This window comes from Giraffa tippelskirchi, chromosome 4, assembly GCF_054371585.1.
Source record: "Giraffa tippelskirchi isolate mGirTip1 chromosome 4, T2T-mGirTip1v1.2.pri, whole genome shotgun sequence".
Taxonomy (NCBI): domain Eukaryota; kingdom Metazoa; phylum Chordata; class Mammalia; order Artiodactyla; family Giraffidae; genus Giraffa; species Giraffa tippelskirchi.
In genome coordinates, this window is record NC_137278.1 from 188,918,517 (window position 1) to 188,941,670 (window position 23,154).

The window sequence follows — 23,154 nt, forward strand, 5'->3', positions numbered from 1 at the left end:
ACTGTTCTTAGCATTTGTCAAAGCGAGTGTCCCACAACCCTGATAGACATGTGTGGATAGGCCTCTCCTTCAGAGCTCCTGATGCCAAGTGTGGCAGTGTTTAGCACAGAGGGTTGGTACCACCAGTGTGGGGAGCCCATCTACTGGAGAGGGTCTCCCGGTCAGTGCACCCACGGTGATGAGAACTCAGTTGGGTGGGCTCGCTCTGCAGATGTCTGGGTGCTGAAATGAGGGGGAGGGTCTGGTGGTCTAAATGTACTGACAGAGAGAGAGAAATTTGGAGAATCACACATGTATTCCATGCTGACTCTGCCCTCAGTTTAAGCTTTACATGACCAGTTCTGAGTTTTCCCACAATGCCACAAAGTAGACAGTGCTTTGTGTCTTGTGGGACACTTAGGCTCAGAGATAGGTGGCTTTCCTGGTGGCTCAGATGGAAAAGAATCTGCCTGCAATGCAGGAGACCCAAGTTCAATCCCTGGGTCGGGAAAATCCCCTGGAGAAGGGAATGGCGACCCACTCCGGTATTCTTGCCTGGAGAATCCCATGGACAGGGGAGCCTGGTGAGCTATAGTCCATGAGGTTGCAAAGATTTGGACATGACTGAGCAACTAACACTTTCACTTTCAGCTCAGAGATAGCAGGTGACTTCTCAAGCGCACAGGGCTGCTAGGTGGCAGAGCACCATGACTCATGTCTGTACTGTTTTAACCATGCCACTCCGAGTCCCCAAACCACCAGGCATCACAGCAAGCAGCCCTTAGCCCAGCCTTGTGGGAGACGCTCTTCTTATTCCAGGTCTCGAACAAGACAGGGCTTCCCTGGTAGCTCTGCTGGTAAAGAATCCGCCTGCAATGCAGGAGACCCTGGTTCAATTCCTGGGTCAGGAAGTTCCCCTGGAGAAGGGATTGGCTACCCACTCCAGTATTCTTGGGCTTCCCTGGTGGCCCAGTTGGTAAAGAATCCGCCTGCAATGCGGGAGACCTGGGTTCGATCCCTGGGTTGGGTAGATCCCCTGATGAAGGGAACAGCTCCCCACTCCAGTATTCTGGCCGGGAGAATTCCACGGACTGTATAGTCCACCAGGTTGCAAAGAGTCAGACACGACTGAGCGACTTTCACTCACTTCCCTCACTCACATGAACAAGACAGCCAGTTCTCAGAGCGATTTGGTGACAGTCACCAGGGACATCTGTTCACTGTTAGCCCTGCCCAGGTGGGTTTGGGTATCGATGTTTGTAATTACAAATTGGCTTTTTTGTTTCAGAACAAGGAGCTGGCTTTTCAGACAGGGTTTTACTGCCACAGATTTGCACAGGTTTCTTGCACTACTACTGCAGATTTTTCTGCTGAATGTGGACCAAGCACTGGCATTGTTTTTCTGGGAAACCCGCTTGTGTGGTTTTCGTGATGCACTTGACAGCGGATATTCACAGTTGAAAAGCCAGGCTTGGGTGGTGTAGGGCTCTGATCCAGAGGATCGGCTCCTGCTTGGCACCACGTGTCTATGGGTCACAACCTGGACCTGTTTTATAACCCAAAGTTTCCCTGACTATTGGGAGTGGGAGGGAAGCGGGGTGGTTCAGGTGTCACCCTGGGAGCACTGAGCCAGCCCAGCATAGGCACCAGCTTTAGACGCTCTTATCAAATGTATTTGAGAATTCCAAGAGGGCCCTTGGAGATGGTAAGTTTACTTGTTTCCCGGAGAGCCATGTAACATATTAAGTCATTCCAGGAATGGTTTTCAGCCCCTTGCACATCATCTCATTTATTTGTTGAAGCCCTGAGAAAAAGCTACCATCACTACGTCCATTTCACAGATGAGGCCACTGAGTCATAGCCAGGGGGTGAGGCTTAGCTCGAGTCTCTCTCCAACCACAGTCTGTGGTTCTAAACTGCTTCATCTGCTATACTGCTAGGTCCTGTCCTGTCCTGCTTCCCAAGTTTGCTGGTTAAGCGAGAATGTGATTTAGTTGGTTTTGAACATGAAGGAACCATTCCAAGCCCGTTGTTTGCGTTCGTAAAGGCAGGAGTGGTTGCAGCTAACTTTTCTTAGTTGAAACAGCCCGGTGGACTTTCTGGCGTTCTTAGAACTGAAGAAAATTAGGTTGTGTCAGCTGGCTTTGAGCTCCTTTCCACAGCCCTGGACTCACCATGACACCCGGGCTCAGCAGCTCCCCATGTGCCAAGCCTCATGGCCTCTTGTACATCTGATCTTTCACTGAGGTAGAACCACCCAGGGTCCTATTTTTTGCTGAAACCCAGAAATCAGATTCAAAGCCCATAGTCCTAACTATGGCTGAAAAATTTAAGTGGGTTTCCTACGTAATGGTTTTGTTATAGGGTTTGTTGTTGTTGCTTGGTCGCTAAGTTGTGTCTCTTTGTGACCCTACTGACTGTAACCCACCAGGCTCCTCTGTCCATGGGATTTCCCAGGCAAGAATGCTGGAGTGGTTTGCCATTTCCTGCTCCAGAGCATCTTCCTGATTTAGAGGTCGAACCCATGTATTCTGCATTGGCAGGTGGGTTCTTTACCATTGAGCCACTAGGGAAGCCCTGTTATGGTTTTGGAAAGGGACAAAAAAGAAAGAGAGAGAGAAGGAGAGCTCTAACTTGGAGGAAAACCACTTCTGGAGAAGAGTACATGTATTTCCATAGAAAAGTTTATTAAAAGAAGCATCACGGTTGTGGTGACCTTTTCCTGAGTCATTATTTGCCTTGTGTATTACCCTCTCTCTGTTCTGTGACACCTTTAACCTGTCTTCTGCAAATTTTATTGGATAGTCACACACCATTGCCCTGAGAAACTCCCACCATAATTGAGATGGAACACAATCGAGAAAGTTATCCCTGTGCTGCCATATTAGTTAAGGGCATGCTGACTACCATAACCAACAATTCTGGAACCTCATGACGACACAGTAGAAATGTGTTATTGGATCACGTCATGGGCCAGTGTAGGCAGGGACTTCTCCAGGTGTCGACTCAGGGACCCAACCCCCTTCCATCTTTTTGCCACCACCATGTCTACCTGTGGGCTTCCCAGGTGGCTCAGTGGTAAAGAATCCACCTGCTAAGCAGGAGATGCAGTTTCAATCCCTGGACTGGGAAGAGCCCCTGGAGGAGGAAATGGCAATATCCTCCAGTATTCTTGCCTGGAGAATTCCATGGATAGAAGAGACTGGTGGGCTATAGTCCATGGGGTCGCAGAGTCAGACATGACTAAGCAACTAAACAACAACAAATGTTTATCTGGAGGTGATACGTAAGTAAAGGGAGGGCAGATGGAGGGAGGGGTAGGCAGGATTCCTCCAGGCTGATTTTCGGGGCCCAGGGGCAAGGGAGTAGAGTCTAGTACTTCTTCCTTCCTTCCATTGAGCAAAACTGACTTTAAGTGTCTGGGAAATGTGACTCCCAGTATGTTCAATTATGTTTGCAGTGACTGCAAACTCACTTGCTTCTGTTGAAAACGCATGAGCTGGAGCGGTCTGTGGCGTCCTGGAAAGAAATTGTCATTTTGAGAGTCAGCCAGGAAGAAAAGCTTCAGAAGGCGGGTTTGGAGGTTTGGTTACCCATATGAGCCCAGGTGATGGATGGCGTGGGTGTTTTATGAATGCTTGCTGTTGCAGAGTAGAGTGTATAGCCTTAGCATCCCTTAATGTGGCTCTGTAGTCTTAAATACTTTAATATGGCAGTCTAGTCTTTCTTGACCCTTCCAGAAAGAAATCACCTGTGCTCTTGGGTCGAGAGTTTCTGCTTTATGTATTTCTATCACATCATCTGTGGGCTTCCCCTGTGGCTCAGCAGTAAAGAATCCACCAGCAATGCAGTTGCCACAGGAGACCTGGGTTTGATCCTTGGTTGGGGAAGATTTCCTGGAGGAGGGCATGGCTACCCACTCCAGTATTCTTGCCTGAAGAATCCCCATGGACAGAGGAGCCTGGCAGGCTATTGTCCAGAGGGTTGCAAAGAGTTGGACACGACTGAAGTGACTTAGCGAGCACAGATCACATTATCTGTACTACTCTGCTGCCCTTACTCTCCATTCTTATGTCCTCCTGTGTGTCTGCAGGCTCAGTCACTCAGCGGTGTGTGACTCTTTGCTACCCTATGGACTGTAGCCTTTCAGTCTCCTCTGTCTATGGGATTTCCCAGGCAAGAATACTGGAGCGGGTAGCCATTTCCTACTCGAGGGGATCTTCCAGACCCAGGGATCGAACCCATGTCTCTTGAGCTTCCTGCATTGGCAGGCAGATTCTTTACCACTGACTCCACCTGCTAGAATGTAAACTCCTCCAAGAAGTGACCTTGTCTCTATGTCACAACCCTAGTCGCTTCCACGGTGCCTAGCATGGGATGTTGAGTCAACAAATAATTTTCTTTGAAAGCTATAAATTTACTGTTTTTCTCAAATGGAATGTTTTGAAGGTCAGCCTCTGTCAAGGTAACCTGGACAGTGCCCTTTGGCCAAAATGGGAAAGTGGATTCGGACTTCACACCTCTCTCCATAAGAGGTATAGAGCCAGACACCCTTAATGTTAGTAAGGTCCTTAGATGTGTAAGCAAGAGAAGGAAACACTTTCTGATGAATGGAGCGATGGGCTACCCTAGAGATGGCAATTCCAGAAGCATACTGGAAGTGGTTCATAGAAAAGAATTAGCCATCTGCCAGGGATGTGGTGGAGAGTAGTCTGATTCTGAGTAGGAGACTAAGCTGGTTTGCTGATCCTCATGAAGAAAAAGCATGTCAGGGTCTGTGGTGACTGATAAGTAACGAAAGCCATGTGAATGTGGTGTTTCTGTCCTATGAGCTATTAGGACAATCACACCATTCCTGGTGTGATTACAGATGTATTGACAACATTTGAGCTACACAAGTGAAAAATGTAGAAAAAGACTTGTCTAACTTGTTTCATTTGTCTAATTGCTTTCTTAGTCCTTTCAACAACAACAAACTCTGATTCCATAACATATTTTTCCACGTTAGCCTATGGCAACCCTTTGTGCTGTGCGTGCAAGCTAGATCACTCAGTCGTGTCCAACTCTTTGCGACCCCATGGACTGTAGCCCACCAGGCTCCTCTGTCCATGGGATTCTCCAGGCAAGAATACTGGAGTGGGTTGCCATGCCCTTCTCTAGATTTGTGCTCTCGTGCCTGAGTATTGTTAAGTAATCAAAAAATCTTTCTTTGGTTGATTGATCGGTTCATTCAAAGTGATTACAAAAACACGTATTTGTTTAACAAATGATTCAACAAACTAGTGACTCATCCTTGACTCCAGGCTGAATGGCCTCAGGCAGTTGAGGTCTGGTGGTCATGACCTTTGCCTTCAGCATCACTCAGGGTTCTGGTGACCTTCCCCGGACAATCTTCAGTTTGCTCATGTCCCTCATAATACAACTCCCAGAGCTATACGTGGTCATCCATCTTTTACTGAGTGGCCCACCAGGATCAGGTTTTGTGATAAGCATAAGTTGAAACTGAAAACAACAAACAAAAATCCTGCTGTTCTGGAAGGCTAGGAGTTAGAGAGATGATGGTTTACGTTTCCTTCAAATGCATCCAAACAGGATGGTTAAAAAACCAGAGGTAGAGGTAGGAGTTGGTGTATGTTAGGTTTTTGTTGCTTTCTAACCCCTTTGGCCAAAGTGGATGTTCTGTTCAGAGCTGGGCATGGACTCTGAGCTCTGAGCCTATGCCAAGCCCCAGGAGAGTGATCTGTGAGCTAGGAATGCAGCCAGCTAGTTTGAAGCACATTACATCAGACATTTCCCGAGGAGGAAAGGAAGGCCTCCTAGAAAGCAGGGAGGATTTTGGCTCTTATGAATTCAGTAACTTTACCTCCTTGGTTGAGAGCCAATCCCCTAGCCAGCAGCTCTCATAAGGTTTGCAAAAAAACTCTCAAAGTGTGCAGCCCCTGCTTTACATGTTGACACCCCAGCTTTGTTTGAGAGATGTATCACCTTTCTAGGGGCAGGGACAGATTTTAGAAAAGGGGGGAGATTATAAAATCTGATTAAAGATTTTATAGGAACTTAAAAAAAAAACTTACTAAATTTTCTCATTTTAAATTTGAGGGGCAGTGTTGACTTTGTAGTGGAAAATGATAAATCCTGGATTAGAACATAGCAAAAGGTTGCCATCTATCACCTTCCTTCCTTTGCAAGTTAAATAAAGACATATAATGTGTGGTGTTAGTTTATTTGCTAAGTCGTGTCTGACTCTTGCGACCTCATGGATTGTAGCCTGCCAGGCTCCTCTGTCCCTGGGATTCTCCAGGCAAGAATACTGGAGTGGGTTGCCGTTTCCTTCTCCGGGGGATCTTCCCAAGCCAGGGATTGAACCTGGGTCTCCTGCATGGCAGGCAGATTCTTTACCAACTGAGCTACAAGGGAAGACTAATATAATGTGTAGGTATGGATATATTGGTGTTAGATATTAAATTTATAAATTAGAGCCTCGAGGTAATTTCTCAATTAACTTCAGAAATTGGCTTTTGCAGCCCAGAAATTTGATCTCAGTATCACTCAAAGTTAAATGTCTTGTTAATCCAAAATTATGTGACTCAGAATGTACTTAGAAAGAGAAATCTGTTGCCCAAAAAATACATTTGACACTACTGACTTTTTAAGTAAACTGATGCACTGCACTTTTGATATGTTTCAAACTTACAACACCGTGATTTTTATAAAGAAATAATTGCCAAATATCTAGGCTTATCACTGAAGGTTAAGTTTGAAATCTTATTTCCTCTCCTTTCTCTTCACTTTTCCCCACCCCCTCTGCAAAAAGTTTTATGTCATGTGTTGTAACATAAATATGTTGGGAAACCGTGGTTTGCAAAGATATTCTCTAAGCTATTTATGTAAAATCAGAAACTTCAGCTCTTTCTAAGCACCATGTAGGCTACTGTGGACCACGTGTGCTAATGCCTCCATATTCACTGTGCTGTAGCAGTACTTGGATGATTAAAAAACACCTTAGTTAATAACACAGAGGCCCTGGCTGCCTCTGCTCTGAATTTTTAAAGTTGAATCCTAGAGTGGAAATTGAGCTGGTTCGAGAATCCCCTAGGGTACAAGAAAGAAAAAGATACAAAGCATCTTTGCATGAATTATCATATCTGATACCCTTTACACCTGTGAAATTCGGCGCTTTTAGTAGGCACTTCCACAGTTCATCAATGGAGACTCAGGACAGATAAATTTCAAAGTCCCCTAATAGGATGAAAATCCATGTCTTCTGATGGATGGATGCTTTTCCCACCATAAACTCTACAATTTTAGGAGCGCTGGTGTACCAGGGGTGTACAGAGTGACGGCTGTGAAAACCCTTGAACGAAGGATCTGGTAAAGTAGCTGGTGTGAGTTTTCGCTGAATCTTCCCTCTATCTCTGGATACTTCATCTTCTCTTTCAGGAAAATTGATCTGGAACTATTTGATCCCTACCAAGAAGGGGTGCTCAAGACACTCATAAAATATTTACAAAGCGCTTTAAGTTTCAGGGAGGTAAAGTTCCAGTCTGTGAGCATGGGGAATACACTAGTACCTGCAGGCGTCTTATCAGTTCACCCAAGGGTGCACAGTTCACTCCTGACCTGTCTGTGTGCGAACACCTGAGGAAGTCACACATGAACACTTGGCACTCTTCTTTAGCTCCTGGGAGTGGAGCGACACATTATTACCATGTCCAAGAAGGGACCTCAGGCGTGGGAGTGAGAAGAGAAGGAGGTGGCAGTGGGGAGGTGAGAAGGGGGAGGAGGGGAGTGCAAGTCAAAACTGAAAACACCCAGGGAACCCAAGCTGTTAACCTGCAGGGTCTGGACCACCTCTGCCCATTCCCCTCGTGATGCCAACCTGAGACTCTCTGGCCAGGTCTCGCAAAGGATTGTGCCAAGCTCCGCTGTGGCCGGGCCTTCTCAGTGACAAGAGACACTGGGGTGCAGAGCTGTTTCCTTGGCATCCTTCACCATCACTAAGGTCATTGATCACATACGAAACTGATACCATGTACCTGGCTTCCTGAAGGTTCTCAGGATAGGGGGGAGCCAGGGCGAGGGAAGGATACACAGACAGGGGGACACAGCCTCCTGAAACACACACAGGACAGTTCAGGACACCCCGGGTGAGGCAGCCAGCTTGTGTTTACTTTCAACTCAAAGTGTTTTCCTTTGCGTATCCATCACCTCTTCTTTCTCAGGAAAGCGACACAAAGTAACAGGCTTCAAGATATCTTCTGTGTCCATTTTGACAGCAGTTCATGTCACAAGACACCATCATGTACTGTAATTATACAAAATGCAGAGAATAAAGCATTGCTAGTTACATGGGTTAAAATGAAACTGACAGCCCAAAGGAACACAAAACAGAAAGAGATCTCTGTCGGAATCCAGAGAGATGCTTGACAATATTAACCCCACCCCACCCCAAATGTAGCCAAATCATTGTCCTAGCATGCTGTAGTTCATTGCCACAACTTCATAAATTCCCAGCTCTTTGGGGGAAAGTGCATGTTCATAGCTTGCAAAGAAATAGCTTTTACATGAATGCAGGTCAACAGAAAAAAGAATGCAAAATCTAGGCACCAAGATTGCCCAGATAGCAACAGAATCTAAAGAGTCAGACCTCACAGAGTCTTCTGAATAAGATCTAGTTGGTTGAAAAAGAATCTGGACAGTGATATTAGTCCAAGAGAGCCAAGGAAGAAACACTGAACTGTTAATCAGGAAAAAAAAAATTAAAAAACTAGAACAATTAAGACTTCAATATTTTTTCTACTCTACTTTGAAGCTGAATTACAAATTTTCATATTTGGAAAAGATACGTGCTTGATCCGTGGGGAGATCTACCCCCCCTTTTCTACCCCCATCCACCCTCCCCAATCCTGATCAATAGCCTGGGTTGCAGTACAGATATGATTGGTTCAACTTCCTTGAAGCAGAGGTGCTATTTCTTCATGTGTGGCCATGTCTCTTTTTAACAATGAGGTATCATGTGACACTAACAATATCTGTTCCTTCTTGGGCTATGAGTTTGATCAACAGTGCGGGCAGAAAACAAGATAATGTTCTGATAAAAACACACAGGTACAAAAATTATTGCACTTAAAAACAACAACAAAAAACTTAGCCCAACCAGCAAAGGGCCAATGAAACTCTTCAGAAGTGTTGTGCTGCCTGCCCTCTGCAGAGCATCTGGACCTTTCTGGTGTTTGGTCGAATTTAGTCCATTATTGAATGTCCAGAAGTGAAAGAGTCCAAAAGACACAGTAGGCTCTTTAAGGCTAAGTCTTCCCGGTGCTCATATGAGATAAATTATCTCCTTGGCCACATACTACAAAGTGGGGCTCTTTTTAAGCAAATGGATAGTAGGGCCCCCTAGAAAACTCTGGGAGCAAAGGGGGATGGGTACACATCATGTTCTGTCCTGTGAATGAGAGAGAGAAAGAGAGAGAGAGATGGTAAGTAGCCTGGGAGAGCAAAGCCACTCATCAACAACCCTGTGGCTGGAAGGGCTTTGATCACTTCCTGACTCCATCACTAGCTCCCATTACACTCAACCCCACAGCCCATGAGGATGTGGGTTTATCTGTGCATCTTTCTCTGTGTAAGTCCTCCTTTCTATGGCTCTGAATGCCTTTCCCTCTACTTGCAAATTTGTCTCTGTCTTCTTATGGAGAGGAGCCTAGTGGGCTGCAGTCCATGAGGTCTCAAAGAGCCTTCAGTCGTGTCTGAAGCAACTTAGGACACACACGTGTCTTCTCTTATTCTTTATGCTTCCTGCTTCCTCATGCTTCCTGTCTCTCTTTGTTGACAGGTGTAAAGGACCAACGCTAATCCTATCCTGGTACCCACTGGTCCATATCCTGTCATACTTCCACAAGGCACCCCTCTCCTTTCTCTCCCTGTCAATGGTGCCCCCAATACCAATATATTCAGACACACGCCATGCTCTGTTTACCAAATTGAATTACAAGATTATTTGTTACTTTAGGCACAATTATTTGCACCTCCAAAATCTGATCTACTAGGAAAATGTGAGAATAAGGCATTGGCTGTGGTATGATTTTTTCAGGATGTCCTCAAGTAACTGCTCATATAATAGATGAAATCAAGGCATTTCCAAACTCCGATAACCTGAGACTATTGTCAATATTGTTTTTCTTCTTTGTGCGTGTTGACATCAGCTCATATTTCCTTGGTAACTCTTTCTATGGCACTTGTAGTCAACAAAATATTTGCATAAAGTATCTAGTGATGGTGGTTTAGTCGCTAAGTCATTTCTGACTCTTTTGTGACCCCACGGACTGTAGGCCATCAGGCCCCTCTGTCCATGGGATTTTTCCAGGCAAGAATACTGGAGTGGGTTGCAAGTAGGGTTGGATGGTTATATCCTGACTGGATCTTCAGGCACGGATTCAATATCAGAGTAATTTAAGGTTCAGGCTGGAGGGAATGGAGATCCAATCATTATAAGTTGCTGAAGCTCCTGCACACTCACCAGCCAAGGCACACTGAAGCTCTAAGATTTGCTACTGTGTCTCTCCCTATGGCCAACTCTGTGGGGGCAGAGTCAGTGCAAATAGCTGCTGCCGCCTTTGCTTTATCCCATCACATCCTCTCTCACTGTTCTAAGACAGGGTGCCCATGACGCGATCTTCTCTACTTACTTGTTGGGATTCTGAGCTAGGAATTGCTGACATTCTCATAGATGACGTCACTGATACAGAACTGCTGCTTCTTCTTCACCCACATCAGTTGCACACACTGATGGATAAAAATGTACTGCTCCTGAAGCAAAAGACAAAGATGTTTTAGAGCAAGGTATCTTTATGCAACGACTTCCCTGGTGGCCAGTGGTTAAGATTCCGTGCTTCAGCTGCAGGGGGAATGGGTTCCATCCCTGGTCAGGGATCTAAGATTCCACATGCCATGCGGCACAGCCAAAAATAAAAAAAGATATCTTTGTGCAAAAATATAATATTTTAATTCTATGGAAGTATTAAATACTATGATGAATGTCAAAGGAAACAATCTTCATTATTTGTAAAACACAATTTCAAAACTAGAAGATCCAAGAGAATCAACTGTAAAAATATTTTGTTTAATAATAGGGTTTAGACTATCACTACTTAATGCTAAAGACAATGAATATTCACTCAGTAAATCACGGGGCTATTTTTAAAAAAAAATTGCACATTGCCTCATAATACACTGAAATAAATTCCAGGAAGCTTAATAAATTAAGCCATAAAAATATAAAGGCATATATAGATTAATTCTTCTCTGATTACTTTAAGGAAGGGCTTTCTAAACTTTTGTTTTTGGTCATGCCGTACCCCATATGAGATCTTAGTTCCCGGACTAGGGAATCAAATCCACATCCCTGCATCAGAAGCACAGAGTCTTAACCATTGGCTTGCTAGGGAGGCCCTTGGGCTTTCTAAACTTTAAACAATGAAATAAATTAGAACAAAGATGTCAAACTGTTGTATGTAAAAAGCAGAAAAAAGAATAAAATAAAGGCAAACTAGAAACTGAGAGGGAAAAATATTTTCAAGAATTATGACAAATGTTGATATCTTTATCTTTGTTTAAAATTCATCCACGTCAGTAACACACACACTTAAATTGGCAAATAAAATATGCTAATCACCAGACCAAATATTCCTGAAAGGCAGGGACTGGGTCTTTTTTATTCCTAACACCCAGCACTTTGTTTGTACTTACTAAATGTTTTTAGAAGTAAACTGAGAAAATATTAAAACATATACAAAAAAATGGCCAAGTAATAAAAAAAAATTGTAAACTAAAACAATTATTTTTTTTTAATCTACGAAGTGAGTAAAGCTAAAGAAAAAGTAGCATTCAGTGATGATTTGAGTTTGTTGAAGCAGCCATTTTTAACCAGTTGGTGGAGGTACAATTAATAAAATGCTAATAAATGACATTGTGTGGATGGATACAAGTAAGAAAGTAGGAAGGAGTACAATTTAATGTCATAGAAAAAGGATAATGTTTTGCATAAGCAATGATATATCTAAAGTGAGGGAGTATTCAGTCTTTAAAATGAGATTTATAGAGTTTTAGGCAATTTGGGATGATACACGTAGCAAAATATTCAGTGAAAAATCAGAATGTAAAATTATGATATGTGTATAGAGCATATGAGTACAATTATGTGAACATTATACTTGACTAAGGCCGAGATGTTGTTATTGCTGTTGTTCAGTTGCTAAGTCATGTCTGACTCTTTGTGACCCCATGGACTGCAGCATGCCAGTCTTCCCTGTCCTTGACTGTCTCCCGGAGTTTGCTCACATTCATGTTCATTGAGTCAGTGATGCTATCTAACCATCTCATCCTCTCCTACCCCCCTCTCCTGCCTTTAATCTTTCCAAATACCAAAATGTTGACAGTAGCTATCTTTATCCCATTTCCTTTTCCTTATTGCCCAGACTGTCTCTCTAAGTCGTACCATTAAAAATAATCTTTAAATAAGAACCAGTTAAAATATCCACAGGATTTTAAAGAGTCTTATGTTTGACAACTTCATACAAATGATAAGGTTAAAGACTTTAGACTTCCCTGGCTTTGACTCACATGTATTTCTTTTTTAGATTGGGGGAAAATATATTCCCTTATTTCATGACAATATCACATTAGTAACTGAGCTTCCCTTTCTCATTATGACATATCCCTCCGTGGTCTCTGGTGTTGAGTCAAGCACGGGGCATTGATAAAGACAGAGAGTGCCTGGTTTCTCAACCCATAATGATGCGGTGGTGAAGCTTTGTGTCAAAAATGAATAAATAAATAAAGTAGTTGGGCCATTGGAAAAGTAAACAAAAGACAATTAACAGACGCATATCTGAGAGTTCAGGAGAAATCTAAGCTGCCTATCAGGAGGTCTGGAGGCTCAAAGCAAGGCCCTACCTAGCCGACCTCCAGAGAAAGCCTGTTAGAAGAAAATGAAAGAAAACCTTTGATAAAAACAGAAGAGAGCCCAGGAGAGGTGAAGGCCATCCACACTTCACAGTTTCAGAGCACTTACCTTGATGGTATCGGCTCATCTGATACATACTTGACAACAAACAATTCGTGGATGTTGTCCTTTGCGTGTTATAGATGAGAAATAGGAAGTTCAAAAAACTTTTTAAAAAAATTTTTTTAACTTTTTAAAATGGGCTACAATCCATGGGGTCAAAAGAGTTGGACACGACTGACTGACAGAGCACATAACTGATTTATGTGTGCTAATTCGCTTCAGTTGTGTCCAACTCGTTGCGACCCCATGGACTGTAATCCACCAGGTTCCTCTGTTCACAGGTTTCTCCAGACAAGAATACTGGAGTGGGTTGCCATTCCCTCCTCCAGGGGATCTTCCCAATGCTGGGATTGAACCCGAGACTCTTAAACGTCTCCTGCATTGGCAGTTGGGTTCTTTACCACTAGCATCACCTGGGAAGCCCTAGTTGTGTTCATTTTGGATGTACAGGAAAGTTATTTAGTTATACATGCATCTATGTCTTTTATTTTAGATTCTTTTTCTTATAGGTTATTACACAATATTGAACAGAGTTCCCTGGGCTATTCGCAGGGTTCTTGTTGGTTATCTATTTTACATATCTGTGTGTATCTGTTCATCGGAATGGGAGCTTTGAGAGGGCAAGTGAGTTGTGTGGTGGTCAAGCTGGGACCCAGGCCTCTTGCGGAGTCTGACCTGACCATCCTACTCTCTGCTCTCATGTGGGGACCCACACAATGAGAAAGAGGAGGATGGTTCATCGTGATACAGCACATGCAGCAGGCACCTGAAACGTGCATCTGAGGACATGGTCAAATTAATCAGTGACTTCTGCTCTTTGTAGAGGGGTTGGGGTGATGGGCCATTGAGAGGACCTAGAAAAATCAGAAACTAGTCTGGGAGGTAACCTGTACACAGCACTGTGGTTTCTGTATTTACATGGACTCAGCTGGAGAATTACTCTGGCCTCTTGAAAACCATTAGTGTCAAAGAAGAGCTCTGGGATGCTGAAGAAAAATAATTGTTTACTCTGCTCTTTTTATTTATTACCATCAGTAAACTAGGAGGCTGCAGAATTGTGGTGTGAATGAGCTCAAGGAGCATGTTAGGAAAAATCCTAACATTCAAGTTACAGGCTGAACCACAAAGAGCATAGGAATGAGGAAAAACAGAGGTAAATCAATGGACAAGATGTTCCAGACATGACTAACGATGAAGTTGACATAAACAAACAACTTGAACTAGAGAGGATTTCAGCAAAATCCTGAGGGAACTTAAGAGTGGACTGGAACAGCTGGGAAAAATAAGTGACCCGTGGTGACCTCTGCCTCTTCTGCAGACCTTGAATTTTCCCATGTGAGTTCAGGGAAGGGATATCATTCTTTAAAAAGACCTTCTTCCCTGGAGATGTCAACCTAAAATACTACCATAAACAAAGCAGCAATCAAAATTTGAGGAAAGAAAGTTAGGGAGGAAATCAGACTTTTTCTCAGCTTTGCAGAAAGGCACGTGGTGGCAGCCCTTGTCTCATGTCCACACCTGAAGAAGGATAATGATGCTGGAAACCAGATGGAGGGTCTGCGATGTGAAGGTAGTTTTTAAAAAGGGATTAAGATTCTGCTGTTGGAAAGTTGAAAGCTAACAGGCTATAATCACAGTCTATAAAATTATAAAAGGTATAAATTAAGTCAATGGGGGCAGACAATTCATCAAATCCAAAATACTTAAAATAAGGAGTGGCCCTTTGAAGCTTGGGGATTAATATACGTAACAGGGAGTTTTAATCACATAGTAGCATATGGATTTATGGAAGCGAAAATCAAAAATATGGATGGATTCATAAAGCAATGTTTAATTACTAGGTAGGTGGGCTTGTCTGGGAAACCAGGACATTTTTAAACTTATGATAACAAGGTGATGTTCAGGTCCCCACGGCAGTAAATTAGAAGACAGCCAGGCTGGGTGTGATGTGAGTGATCTCAAGGAGGACACTAATAGATATCTTGTTTCCTAATCAACCCTGAGCCATCTGAACGCGAATGAGTTACTGTTTCCAAAGTGCTATGATGTTGCTATAGCTCAGAAATAAACACATTGGAATGAATGGCTGTGTAGAACCTCGGCCAGATGGGAAAGGGCAAGCAAAGGGAGAAAACCGGAAGCACTGAGACAGGAGCCAGGACAGCAGGCTTCTGCGTTACACTGACATCTAGTGGTGGTTGGCGGGAAAAGCAGACGGAAGAGGTAGGCAGGCTTTAATCCCTTGGGAACTGAAATCAGCAGTCAGGCCAGGCTGTATTTTTTCCCACAAGTGTTCCTCCCACGCACACTCCTAGAGAAGAAGGATTATTATTGTTCGCCTGAAGCTTAGAAGTTGCGAGTACGGCTGGGTGACTAAGATTACCAAGAAGCTATTGTGCTCTGGTTTGGGGCACACACAGGTGTACGCCCACTGATGCTCTGAGGCTGTGATGCTATGTAGGGGCAACTGCCGAGGCTGCCATTCCAGCCTGAATGCATTTCAAAGGCTTCACGGGAGGAAAGGGCTTGGGAGAAGAGGAGGCCCCCGGAGGGGGTTATGTAGCACTGATGGCTATTTCTGGAGATGCCTCTGTGTTGTTACAATAAGGAACCCATTCATTTAGCTCAAGGAGACTGGCTGTGTTGGTGAATGAAGGGCTGGAAATCCTTAAAATCATAAAGATTTTATCTCATCAGAAATCACACGTGCAACACATATTATCCTCACAAGTGAACTGAGTCACATGAAGGGCAAACTAATGACAAACTTACAGAATCAAATCTAGCATTTTAAATGGAAATTAAATCACACCAATTCCAAAGTCTCCACTTGGTGGCATTTCCCCAGATGGCTGTTACCCTCACTGAACTCTTGGTCTGTTCAAAGAGGTTTTATTCCATTATAGATACATCCATGTGCTCTGGCTTACTGGAGGGCATAGAACACCAATAAAAGCGTAGACACTATAAACCGAATGGATATCTAGAGACTGTTATCTGTTTCTTTTATACCTTGGGGCAGTTTGAATGTGCACAATAAGAAACTAGGAACAGCAAATGCAAAAAACATTTGGAGACAACGGTTTTCAAATATGAGATTGAATAGTGGGAAGTTTTTCAGTCAAGCCCAAATTTAAAAATACCTATGATTTGGTCCTACCTCGGTCTGTACCATAGACATCCGGTATGACCGCATTTCTGACACCAGCCCCAGGATGTCAACAAACTCATGATCCCGAATGTGCTGCAAGAGCCTGTCCAGGGCGATGAACGTTCCTGTCCGACCGACTCCAGCACTGAAAAAGAGGTTCCGATATCACGTCACTTATAGACTGCCCTTCTACACTGTTGGAGGGGCTTCCCTGGTGGCTTAGAGGTTAAAGCATCTGCCCGCAATGCGGGAGACCCGGATTCAATCCCTCGGTGGGGAAGATCCCCTGGAGAAGGAAATGGCAACCCACTCCAGCATTCTTGCCTGGAGAATCCCATGGACCGAGGAGCCTGGTGGGCTACAGTCCACAGGGTCTCAAAGAGTCGGACATGACTGAGCGACTTCACTTTCACTTTCTACACTGTTGGAAACAAATTAGCGATAAAATCCACCAAAACTATACATACCATCATTGAGAAAAGAGAAGACAAAATTGACAATATTTCCCATCTAAATGATTAAAAAAAATAATCGTATTTATTGATTTTGCCTATATACTGGGTCTTCATTGGTGCACGGGTTTTTCTCTGGTTGTGGGGGCTACTCTCGAGTTGTGGTTTGAAGGCTTCTCATTGTGGTAGCTTCTTCTGTTGTGGAGCAAGGGCTCTAGGGTGCGCCAGCTTTAATAGTTGCGGTTCCCAGGCTCTAGAACACAGGCTTAGTAGTTGTGGCACATGGGCTTACTTTCTCCTCAGCATTTGGAATTTTCCTGGATCATGGATCAAGCTCATGTCGCCTGCATTGGCAGGCAGATTCTTTACCACTTAGCCACCATGGAAGCCCTTATTTTTTAAAAAAACTCTTTATTTTATATTGGAGTATAGCCAATAAACAATGTTGTGATAGTTTCAAGTGCACAGCAAAGGGACTCAGCCATACATATACATGTATCCATTCTCCTCCAAACTCCCGTTCTCATCCAGGCTTCCACATAACATTGAGTAGAGCTCCATGTGCTATACAGTAGGACCTTGTTGGTTATCTATTTTAAATATAGCAGTGTGTACATGCCCATTCCAAACTCCCTTGCCCTGTAACTGTCCCTTGTCCTCATCCTTCCCCCATGGCAACCATAATTTCTCTAAGTCTGTGAGTCTGTTTCTGTTTTGTAAATAGTATTGCATAACATCCTTTATACGAGGAATCTAAAAAAAATGATACAAGTGAACTATTTCCCTGATGTTTAAGTGTGCAGTTGTGGTTGATGTGTCTCCTAATTCACAGTTTTATCCCTGCTCCCTTCCTTAGACTGCTGTGGGTCTGCCTTGGCCACCCCTGGCCCTCCTGCCCCCAGGCTCTCTATTCCTTAGGAAAGTGAGGATTCATATGGAACCTGCTGGAACCAGCAGGAACCAGGCAGGAACCAGCCCTCAAGGAGATGGTGTTGTTGTTGCTTAGTCACTAAGTCATGTCCAACTCTTTTGCAACCCCATGGACTGTAGCCTGCCAGGCTCCTCTGTCCATGGGATTTCCCAGATAAGAATACTGAAGTGGGTGGCCGTTTCTTCCTCCAGAACATCTTCCCAACCCAGGGATTGAACCCACGTGTCCTGCTTTGGCAGGCGGGTTCTTTACCACTGAGCCACCAGGGAAGCCCAAGAAGCTGATACATGTAAACAATTCCAGCCTTCTGCGGAGCCTCAGAGTTAAGCCCTCCTGCCCAGCTTTCAAGTCTAGCCGAGATGCCCACACTCTAGCTCTAGTGCTGGGGCCATTCAGCCCTAGGTCAAGTTTACCATCTCAGACCTTCCTAAAGCACGTCTGCCCTGCTGGTGGGTGCTGGTCTGCTGCAGTCGCCCAGGGATCTTTGAGATAATTGCCTCGAACTCAGATTTAATATTTGGATCCAGTGTCTTTCAGTCCTCAAGTCCCAGGACTCCACGTATAGAGGGAAGTGGGGTGATTCAGGCTAGCCAGTTCATCACCACAGTCCCCAGTGTCACAGATAAACTCAGCTCTCCTTTCCTTCCAATCACTCAGGGGCTGAAGTGCCTGCTGACTCTGAACTCTGAATTATGAGGAAATACGAGAAAAAGAAAGGGATTCCTGGTAGCTCAGACGGTAAAGAATATGCCTCCTAAAGTAGGAGATGCAGGTTTGATCCTTGGGTCAGGAAGATCCCCCTGGAGAAGGAAATGGCTAGTATTCTTGCCGGGAAATTCCATGGATAGGGGAGCCTGGTGAGCTACAGTCCATGAGGGTCCATGACTCCCAACATATGCACATGCACACAGGAGATAAAGGAAATCAAAAGCTATCAAAAACAAGCTACTTGTGACATTTGATGGGAGAGAAATCCAACATGAAAAACCGTAAGTTCAGAGCCCTGATTTGCTTTTTCTACCAGACAACTCTTCCCTCTTATCTTCTCATGGAAAATGTTTTTGGGCCTGGATGAACACTCGTGAAGCCACATCCAGAACTGTACCTGCTCCCTGCGTGAAAGGAGGCCATGTGTTTGACCCCAGGCTTGAGCAGCTTTATTTTCTGCTCTTGGAAGGAAGCATTTTGAGACTAGGTAACCTCATCCGGTGAAGCAAAGCTTTTTGGCCTGGGAATGACTGACAGCAAGTGCAGCCTCCCTAGTCAGAAACTTGGTAGCTTATGAAGCATTTTTCTTTCCAGGGAGACACATACTACCACCCCCTACCCCACCCACCCCTACACACACACACACAGTTAGCCATTCTAGCTCACAAAGCCCCAAGTGCTAGATCCAGGCTTACTGACTGCCAACGCCTCCTCTGACATCTTTGTCTCACTGCTACCTCTGATAAACAATGTTGTTGTTTAGTCGCTAAGTAGTGTCCGACTCTTTTGTGACCCCATGAACTACAGCCTGCCAGGCTCCTCTGTCCATGAAATTTTCCAGGCAAGAATACTGGAGTGGGTTGCCATTTCCTTCTCCAAGGGCTCTTCCCAACTCAGGGATCAAATTTGTGTCTCCTGCATTGGCAGGTGTGTTCTTTACGTCTGAGCCACCTGGGAAGCCCTAAGATAGCCATATTATATGTAAATCATGTATTTAGTAAGACTTCGTTCGTCATAATTTTTTTAATTTTTTAAAATTAATATTTTTATTAGAGGATATTACAATATTGTGATGGTTTTTGCCATACATGAACCAGCCACAGGTAGACATGTGTCCCCCTCCATCCTGAATACCCCCCACCTCCTTCTGCACCATCTAAATTTTAAAAAATCATAACTCATTGACCAGTTAATTCAATCTGACCAGAGGTTTATGAAATGATGGGCAATTCCCTCCATGATTTCTAACAGTCAGCACCTTTGAGGAGGTTACCTGCAGTGCACAATCATGGGGCCTTTGCTCTTCGTAGCCTGCTGTCGGACCTTGTGTACAAACTGCAGGATGCTTTCTGCAGCATTGGCTGTGGGCACCCCATGATCCGGCCACGCAGTGTAGTTAAAATGCGTCACATCCTGCATCTCATCAGCCTTTGGGAGAAAAACAAGCGTTAATCTCTCAGTCCACCGTTAGGATGGCTCAGGCCTCCGCGGCAGCTCTTGAGTGATGGGAAGGCTGCATTCCACTCCTGGTCAACACACCTCCCTTTCTAGCTCTCAGCATTGTGTCCGGCACAAAGCAGGCCTTGAGAAAAACAAATACTAATTGTATAAAGCTTCAAACAGTAGGATAAATAGGCTAATCCATGCCTGGGTCATGATAAGAGCTTAAGCAGATCAGGGTTTGCATCCTCATTCTGCCCTTCAGAAGTTACATCAGTTCTGGGCAATGGATTAAACACTGGAAGATGCGGTTGGTGGCCAGCTTGGGTCCGCTAGGCCATGTTATCCATTCTGTCTCCCTGGTGCTGCTAGCAGCATCTGGCTGCAGCCCTATCCCTCACAGCTGTCTCCCACTAAAGGGAGCTGCCTGCTGGAAAGTGCCTAAGAGGTCAGGTTTCCAGGCTGAGGGCAGAACACAGTGATTGAATGATGGATGTTGTTATTATTCAGTCACAAAGTCTGACTCTTTGTGACCCCATGGACCACGCCAGGCTCTTCTGTTCTTTACTCTCTCCTGGAGTTTTCTCAAACTCATGTTCATTGAGTCAATGATGCTATCTAACCATCTCATCCTCTGCCGTCCCCTTTTCCTTTTGTGATGGATAAGTAAGTAAGTGTTAGTTGTTCAGTCGTGCCCAACTCTTTGCAACCGCATGGACTACAGCCCACCAGTCTCCTCTGTCCGTGAGATTTTCCAGGCAAGGATGAATGGGTCGCCATTTCCTTCTCCAGGGGATCTTCCCAACCCAGGGATTGAACCTGGGTCTCCTGCACTGCAGGCAGATTATTTACTGACTGAGCTACAAGGGAAGCCCCTTTGTGATAGATACTGGGGAGCAAAATGTCAGGCTAGGACAGCTCTCCTGTCCTCTTCTGCTTCCCTTTTCCTGTACGGATTTTACCCAATACTACACTTTCAAAAAACTCTGTGTGTGACAATCCCTGTCTTGGGTTGTGATACTAGGGGAACCTAACACAAGATGCACTCACTGATCACCAGTGTTCTCTTACTTGAAGAGGGTCTCATGATACTTTTAACAAGGGTTGTTGTGAGAATTAAGTGTGAGTGTGTCTGTGAAGGGTGGTTTCTGTTAGATGGTCTCATCACTGCTGCTGCTGCTGCTGCTAAGTCGCTTCAGTCGTGGCCGACTCTGTGCGACCCCATAGAAGGCAGCCCACCAGGCTCCCCCGTCCCTGGGATTCTCCAGGCAAGAACACTGGAGTGGGTTGCCATTTCCTACTCCAATGCATGAGAGTGAAAAGTGAAAGTGAAGTCACTCAGTCATGTCCAACTCTTTGCGACCCTCATGGACTGCAGCCTACCAGGCTCCTCCGTCCATGGGATTTTCCAGGCGTACTGCTATGTAATTACTGCCACTCGTTCTCATCCAGCTCAGTGCATTTCTTTTCTTAAAATTGTTATTATTTTTAAACATTCTCTTTTTATTTATTTATTTGGCCCAGCTGGGCAGCATGCAGGATCTTAGTTCCCCAGCCAGGTATCGAACCTGTGCTCCCTGCAATGGAAGCGCAGAGTCTTAACCGCTGGATCACCAGGGAAGTCCCCAGCACGGTGCGTTTTAGTGAGTGGTTCTGGGAATCCCAATAAGTGGATATTTTCTATATTTTCCTATTCATATGAACCCATACATCAAACATTTTATTATTCTCTCTGACCTGAGTAAATAACAACTAGGATATATGTCCTTCAAGAATTACTTGCTTTAGCCCCTACTACCTTATAAGCATAAAGTTTTATTCTGCTCTTGTTATCAACTATCAGAAATATTCCAAATCCAAGCCTCAGAAAGATCTAATGCATCCTCCATCTCCCAAACTTGCTAAGACTCTTGAATCCATGCAGGAGATGGATTACATTGTAATTTGGAAGAATTTGTCTGGATATAAAGTTTAGGTTTTCAGGTATTAAAGAGAAATGAATTTCAAAGAGTCTGTGGTCTTAGGTGAGGTAAAATTATAAAAATAAATAAGAATAAATAAAATTAATATTTGTATATATATATGTATCAGCACTTCAACTAGACCCACTGTCTGCTTGGCCTAAGGCCACACATCCCAGCCACATTCAATGCCTCCCTCTCTGCACAGGTTCAAGGGCTTTGTCTTGGATACCTGAAGCATGAAATCTGCAAAGACGCTGGCCAGCTTCACCACTGTCTTCAGGAAGTACGGCAAGAAAGCAACTCAAGCAGAATAAATTGTGCAGAATGAATGAATTACTCAACAGCAGGAGGATTTAAGGATACTTCATCACCACATAGCTGTGGTTGCCAGAAAAGTTCATGAAAATGCTCTTTTCAAATGAAGATTGCAGACTGAGCACAAGACTTGTACACTATAGGATACACATACATATATATAAATATATACAATCTTATATCTGCATCTTTATATATACATAGAATATATACAAAATCTCCTATGGTTGATCTGACAAGGTATCCAGCTAAATTATGCAAGTGGTTCAAAAATAGGAAATCTTTAAATTGCCGTCTGTCTCTCTGTAGCTGCAAGGCAGATGTCTTTGCATCAGATGGGTGATTCCTGTTAGCTCAATAGCAAGGCACATGTCAATGGGAACCAACCAGTTTTTGCTGGTTTTTAGTTTCCAATTATTATTCAGTTCATGCCAAGTTTCAAGTACTGGAAAGTGATAAATTGTGTGTTACAGTCATTTTTCTCCTTCCTGACTAAATGAGAAAACCTTACTGGTTACATCTTAGCCATTCCAAAATGTCTCTGGTTTTCTCATTTAGGTAATTTTATCTGGTTGTATTATGAAAGATTCCATACAGAAGTATGGAGGAGATAAAGAAGTGTATAAGCCAAAAGTGAAAAAAAAGTAAAAAAAATCTATTCATCAGCAATAGCATGACAGTCTTCAATTTAGCATTCACTGCAGGAGCTTAAAACTTAGATTCTGTATATTTATGGCCCAAAGGGGGCGCTCTGGGACCAGATGCTTGTGACTATAAAAATATTTCCAGAAAAATCTGTCATTAAACATTTTATTCTTCTGCTTCAAGCCCTTCACACGTTTGTCATTGAAAGGTCATCATTTAAGATCAAGGACAAGAAGTATAATATGAATCATATCATAATTGATGTCACTCTTCCCTCTCAAGGGAACATACCCTATGTTTGCTTTGCAATTTTTTTTCACCTATATGCAAAACATAGGGAAAGATTTATTCTATTCAAATCTATTTTATATTTGTCTAGCAGTTTGCACTGCTTTCTGGTTGACATAGCCAAGACAGAAAGCAGAGTTCAAATAAAATTCCTATTGTTAAATATTTTCTCTGATGGTTAAATCTGTTGATGTTTTCTTAATCCTCTCTTA

The 23,154-nt window shown here is 43.8% G+C and overlaps 1 protein-coding gene, 1 long non-coding RNA gene and 1 other non-coding gene across 6 annotated transcripts in view; 1 reads left to right on the top strand and 2 right to left on the bottom strand.

Annotated features, from left to right (window-relative positions):
• The window catches only part of LOC145545212 (uncharacterized), a 28,941-nt gene extending 6,108 nt beyond the window's left edge, over window positions 1–22,833 (top strand). Inside the window, exon 2 of the long non-coding RNA XR_014081946.1 lies at window positions 21,900–22,833. This is a non-coding gene — a long non-coding RNA (uncharacterized LOC145545212). The remainder of the gene's footprint in view (window positions 1–21,899) is intronic.
• TRNAG-GCC (transfer RNA glycine (anticodon GCC)) lies at window positions 6,325–6,396 on the bottom strand. Its single transcript has one exon. It is a non-coding gene; the product is annotated as a tRNA-Gly (tRNA).
• Window positions 8,128–23,154, bottom strand: part of PTPRO (protein tyrosine phosphatase receptor type O) — a 262,085-nt gene continuing 247,058 nt past the window's right edge. For 2 of the 4 annotated variants that reach the window (XM_081589156.1, XM_081589158.1), the window contains 4 exons: window positions 19,564–19,718; window positions 16,209–16,344; window positions 10,671–10,791; window positions 8,128–8,284 (listed from right to left, as the gene is read on the bottom strand). In XM_081589156.1, coding sequence (XP_081445282.1) covers window positions 10,687–10,791; window positions 16,209–16,344; window positions 19,564–19,718 — 396 coding nt within the window. In that variant the 3' untranslated portion in view covers window positions 8,128–8,284; window positions 10,671–10,686. Of the gene's footprint in view, window positions 9,428–10,670; window positions 10,792–16,208; window positions 16,345–19,563; window positions 19,719–23,154 lie in introns of all 4 variants that reach the window. The other 2 variants (XM_081589157.1, XM_081589155.1) reach the window with 1 other exon arrangement.